Source organism: Eptatretus burgeri, chromosome 14 (genome assembly GCF_056783735.1).
Source record: "Eptatretus burgeri isolate ZD-2024b chromosome 14, Ebu_testis_v1, whole genome shotgun sequence".
Taxonomy (NCBI): Eukaryota; Metazoa; Chordata; class Myxini; order Myxiniformes; family Myxinidae; genus Eptatretus; species Eptatretus burgeri.
Window position 1 is genome coordinate 41699597 of NC_140974.1, and position 6304 is coordinate 41705900.

General features: G+C 45.0%; 1 protein-coding gene across 1 annotated transcript in view; it reads left to right on the forward strand.

The window, feature by feature from the left end:
- The first annotated feature begins 5366 nt into the window (after positions 1-5366).
- LOC147013035 (uncharacterized) overlaps positions 5367-6304 on the forward strand; it is a 7192-nt gene continuing 6254 nt past the window's right edge. Inside the window, exons 1-2 of the mRNA XM_085853467.1 lie at positions 5367-5400; positions 6199-6261. Of these exons, the coding sequence (XP_085709593.1) occupies positions 5367-5400; positions 6199-6261 (97 nt within the window). The remainder of the gene's footprint in view (positions 5401-6198; positions 6262-6304) is intronic.

Genomic DNA, 6304 nt, shown 5'->3' on the forward strand with positions numbered 1-6304 from the left:
TTATCACCCGCTGGCGTTAACATTCAAAGACCGCACCGGGCGCGCCGATTGAGTAAGCTGCGTTCTTTTATTTGGGGGGGCCTGCGTTGATCCACATAGTCCCAGGACTAACGAAGCAACGGGAGTCTGTGAAAGACGTCGCGACCCACGGACTGCTCGCGCCCTCGCTTGCCTTACGCCAATGGACGGGGCATTGCTGTCGGACTCGTCCTTCCCGTACACTGTATAATCCGTTTCAATTCCTGAACTTTCGATTGGGTCTCTTCAAAATGCTAACATGGGTGCCAGGGTGGTTGGGTCCGATTCCTTCGTGCACCTCTTGAACAGGTCAAAGTTTGGCCAAAGTACTTGAGTCACCACCGCTGAAAGCAACTCGGACCCAGGACCAGGGAGACATCGAGCAGTAGCTTTCTTGGTCTCCACCGATGTTATCGTCAGAGCATGCATTCGACTCTCCGCTGTTGATTGTCCAAACGCAATTCTTGCCGGGCGTTTGTGCGCAGCGCAAGGGTTGTGCATTGGACATCAACAGCTGTGCGGTCACTGCGACCAAGAGTACCACGGAGCAGGAAACGCGTACGGGAATCAAAAGTTTTCAAACACTTCAAGATGAAGTCCAGTAGGACTGAAGGTGAGGAATGTTGGGTGTATGAAAGGGATGGAGATTATCAGGATGTAGGTTTTAGTAGGGAAGGTATGTGCACTTGCCTCTGAACTGGCTAGCCTGGGTTCGAATCTCAACCCAGCGATATAGACTGTCAGAAGTGGTGTTTTGCAGAAAGGGCATTGTACAGCATAACAAAGTGTCGTCGCTCCGATGGATGTTCAACTCGGTGTCCAGTCTGCCAACGTTACTTGGTGGACTTTAAAGACCCCACGGTGTCCTCGAAAAGTAGATAAGTTATCGCCTGCAGAGCCTTAAACAATTTACAAAAATTATTGTCTGGTGTGATCTGCTTTTCCTGGATGTTCCTGAATACCTGGTTGCACTGCTTGCTTCCTCTTGAGTGTGGTTGCTGTCGACATAACAGCAACCTCTGCAGGATAAACAAAAGTTGGTCTGTTTCTTGTGAATGGCCTTCTTGATCAGATATGAAGGGCAACCAACCAGGTTTTATAAACTTGAATCAGATCAGATCAGATCATGTGCCATGCTCTATGCAGAGCGCCGGTTCTGCCAAAACAGTTGATTTGGCTTGCCGCTAGGTTAAGAATCCGGAATGGGTCGCCACTCCGACACAGGAAGTCCGGGCAGGAATCGGAACTTGGCCAGGGTGCCGGCGAATTGGAACTTAAGTAAGCACTAATAAGTGTGCAGTGTGCGTCACGAACACGAATGGTGTACACTAACCATATTCACCTGGACACAGTCAGCCTGAGTTTTTCAGAAGTTTTATAATCTACAATGATGTCAGTCACCTCTCACTGAAAATATTCTTTTGAGCTCATACTGCAAAGATTGCTGAAACGTTGAGATATTCTCTGCAATATCATCATGAATTGTTATGTTTTCACCCCCTTTCTGTCTGTTGGTTTGTTTGTTTGTTACTTGCAAAATCAAAGATTTTTCAAGTATATTGGTCAGTCCATTTTGTTATTCTGTCTGTCTGTTTGTCGTCTACAGGTCACAATTCTAAACCAATCGTCATGAAACTTTACCCAGTTGTAGAGGCAGTCTCAACTGAGAAGCCGATTGATTTTGAGGTCAAAGGTCAAAGGTCATCTTGAGGTCAAATTTCTAAAATCATCAAATTTCATCTGAAATATCAATTTTCATCTAATTAACCTGAAAATTAAGCAGCAATTGCACAGTACGTCAATGAATTTGGAAGCCAACTGTTTTCGAGGTCAAAAGGTCAAAGGTCAACTCAAGGTCAAACTTCTAAAATCATCAATTTCAATCTGAAAAATAATCAATTTTCATCCGATTGACCTGAACTTTGATTAAGATTGTGAATGTTAATCTTAAAGACATGGCCAATTTGATGTATCCATGGCAACCTTTGGAGAGGGGAGTGGATCTTGCAAGTATCGTGCTTTGCACGATGTCTTTTTCTTGTTTGTCTGTTTGTTAATTGCCGGAATCCTTCGGATTTTGGCAATTATGTTGGTCGGTTGTGTGTGTCATTCTGTGTCTGTCAGTCTGTTTGTTCGTGTGTTTGTTTACCCTGTAGCAGCCACACCGTTTCAGCGATCATGACCAAACTGGGTACAGACATCAGCCATGGTCCAACTTAGACACTTGTCGTTTTTGGTGAATCTAGGTTGAAAGGTCAAGGTCACCGAAAAACCGAAATTCTTATTTTTGCAATAACGTCCGCTAAAATGGTCGTATCGACTTTAAACTAAATACAAAATGTGGAGCTTCCAATTTTGCATCCAACCATATGTCTCATTGGGGTGTCACACCAACACCCTTCTTCGCGGTCAGGGGTCGAATGTCAGAGGGGTCGGGTCAAAACTTTCAAATTGCGATATAAACGCCATTTCAAGCCCGATTGACTTCCAAGTTGTGATCATGACCAAACTAAGTGTTATAACTCATTAAACAGTAGCACTATCGACTTATAAGAACAAAAATTATTTCCAGGTTTTTGTTTTTTCAGAGATCATGGAGATATGACAAAGTTATTCCGGCAATTCCTTGCTCAACGAGCAATTTCATTTGTTTGTTTGTTTGTGTGTGAACAAAATATCTCAAAAAGTTGTGGACAGATTTGGATGAAATGTTGTGGAAAGGTTGGGTGTGTGACATGGACGAACTGAATAGATTCGGGTAAAGATCCGGATCCGGATCCGACTGCGAGAATTTTTTTAGGTGATTCTTCACCATTGAGAGATTGGCCCAAACACGATATATATATATATATATATATATATATATATATATATATATATATATATATATATATATATATATATATATATATATATATATATATTTATTAATTACGATATGTTCTCGTGGATCAGGCTTTGCATGGCGGAGGTATGCGCTCGACCGAGTGCCCTTGTAGTTTTGGAAGGTTTATTCAAATAGTGCAGGATCGCAAGGGCTTTCTGGAACAATGTATAATATGTACATTATGGGATGTGCATCCTTCCCTACCTCTCATTCCTCTCCACATCCCTTATTTGTCGAAGACTCCCTCTATTTTGTCCTTCAACCCTGCTGTTGGTGTCCTCCCCCCTCCCTCCCCCCTCTCTCTGATCCGTTCAGTGTTCCAACTCTTCCATGAGCCTCGACTTTGTATCCAAAAAAAAAAAAGATTAATTGCAAACTACGTATTATAAAATTGAATATTGTCTTGTTCATTATTTTTATGCCGACATGATGGTGAAGAGGTTGCGCATTATCATTTCACCTGTCTGGCGTAGGTTCGATTCCCGACCTCACTATAAACTGCCAGATTGGTGTTTCTCAGGCGAGGCATTGCGTCACGAACTGCACCATCCCTCGGATCGACGTTAACTTGGGGATCCACCAACTACCAATTAAAGACATTAAAGATCCCTCGGTGTCTTTTTCGTCGAGTCGGCGGGTCATCACCGGCACTCTCACCAAAATCACAAATGCCTGTCCATAACACCTTCCGTCGAACGCCAGGCCTGGCCAGCACGTTCGTGAAAGACTTGAGGCAATAACTTTGCCCGGTCGAGTCAACAAAATGTTGCGAATAATTGTGGCAGTTGAAGTGGTGGCACAGTTGTTGCTGATTGTGCACTGTGATTTAAACTTGCAGACCCCACCAACCGTTTAATGGATTAAAAAAAAATCCCATAAGAATGGTTTTAAGTTAAATTGGTTCATTTTTTTTTGTACCTTCTGGAATCTAATGTTTTCCTTCGTAAGGGAAATGGGACAGTGTACTTGTAGATAACTTGGTGTTTTTCATGTTTTGAACCCAGCCGCCTAATTACCCTCGCTGGAGGATTGGGTGTTAAATTTGGGTCCGTCTGTCCACACATAATGTGCCAACATAGACCACAATATTTACACGTTATCTTTTCTCAACCGAGTACCTTCTGTAAAGTTTGTACAATTAGAATGTGAGTTCGTCTATAGCGAGCTATCGTGTGCAGCCCGTGGCTGCTAGTTGCCTCATTTTCTGGGGGCGTGGCTGTGCCGTTGATGCTGTGCCCTCTATTACCACTGGTACTCATTTCTCCGACCTCAGAAGGATTACAGGCTCAGTCAACCCACCTGGTGTTTATTCAATGGCTGACAGAGGCTCAAACTCAGGAGCCCAAGATTCTAAGCCAGCCACCATCACCCTTAAACAAACACCAGGCTTTAGTAAGTCAATAAAATACGTACAATAAAGCCACACAAGACAAGCCCTGTCCATCCATCCATCCCTCCATGCATTGGGAACATACTCTGTGCAGAGCATTGGTGCTGCCTAAGCAGTCTCCTTGGCTACTGGATGGGTCACCACTCAAACACAGGATACCAGCAAGCTGGCACTCATTTTGCCAACCTTGGAAGGACGGCAGGCAGAATCAACCCCACCTGGTATTCATTCAACAGCTGAATGCGATTTGAACTCAGGACCCTAGGATCCCAAACCCACCACCCTAACCATTAAGCCAACACCAGGCATCAGTCCTGTCGAGGATCTGCAATGTTTGCTCTTTCTGGTTTGTACGAGCTGCAGTTGTGATGATTCACGTAAAACTGAAGCAGTTCGAGTCCTTCTCTGAATACCAGGACTCAACTGTCCGTGAGTACACATCCCGGCATGAATGTCAAAAAGGATGTTTTCTGGTATTATGTATCATGATGATGTATGCAAGAATGGGGAATTTTTGGACCACCGGAAACTGACGTATCGGTGCTTCCCAGGCATGGTGCTGTATCACAAAGGGTGCTGTTCCTCGGACGGTCGTTAAGCCGGGCGTCCTATCAGTTGATGTTAATCTCCCACGAGGTAGGTGAACGTCGATGATCCCACGGTGTCTTTTTGCAAACAGAAGGTGAGTTATCACCGGTACGCCGAACTAATGAGATTTCTTCCCAAAACTGTGGTTTGCAGGTGGTGTCGCTGTTCTTCTCAGATATCCCTTGACGGCAGGTGACACTGCTTCCCATCGAAGAGTGTGCTTGCTGTGCGATTTGCAACTCCTACACCATGAAGGAAAGCTTGGTGTTGGCTTAGCAGTTAGGGTGGTGGCTTGGGATCCTAGGGTCCTGAGTTCGAGCCCCGTTTTTCCGTTGAATTAACACCAGGGGGTTGACTCAGCCTCTCATCCGCCCGAGGTCGGCGAAATGAGCACCGGTATACCGGTAATAGGGGCACTGCATCAGCGGCATAGCTGCGCCCCAAACCAATGATGCAGCCAGCAGTGAAAAACGGCTGCATACGATGGGAACCATGAAGGAGGAGTTCACATTCCCAGGTATTGGTATGTCATGCGCGAATAACCATTTCAGGCAAGGAAGGGCAAAAGCAACTTCAAGTGAACAATCAATGCCACCGAATATTTCCCACCCCTAAAGTAGATAAACCAAGCCATGGACTTACTGACAGAGCCTTGTATGTATTTAGAACTTTTGGTATACACGTCGATATCCGATGGCATGCGTGTGATTTGAGAGATGATAGTGACTTTTGAAGGACGAACACATGGTGGTCGTACTGACGATGGTCGTCATGATCACGACGCCTCGAAACGCACGACGTGTTGAACGTCGAGACTCGAGAGCCAAACCTAAAGTGAATAGTTAACGAAGGAAACCCCAAAAAGCGAGACGCATCAGGTTCCCCAGAACCGAGGTGAATGGAAGCTCGGCTTGTCGGGGGCGGTTTCCCGCGCCCTGTGAGTCGTTCCGTTAATTGCACAGCAACACAAGAGGGAGATCGGTCAAAAGGAGGAGAGAGAAAAAAAAAAAAGTTCTCCCAGTGGAGGGTGGGTCCTCATTCGATGCAAATTCACCCGTTCGAGAAGGCCACAGAAAATTGGCTTTTATTGGCAATGAATGGGCAAATCCTTACAAAGGCCATCTCTCGCCTCGCTTTCACTCGTTGCTGTTGTTGCTGTTCTACATCCTGGTGCTGTTGTTGCTAATTGGTTGTGTGCTCGTGTTGCTGTTTTACCCGCGATGGTGCTATCCGTGTGGTTTTTCCGGTTCCCTTCGTGCCCTCTTTGCACTGATAATCATGATTTGATGTTCTTTGTGTTTTTTTTTTTTCACAGGAAACAACGGATTCGTGGCTGCAGGAGAAAGATTCATTTCAACATTTACAGTCAATACTCCAGGTACCTTCCTGCATTTGGCTTCAATGCCCATTGTGAATACCTT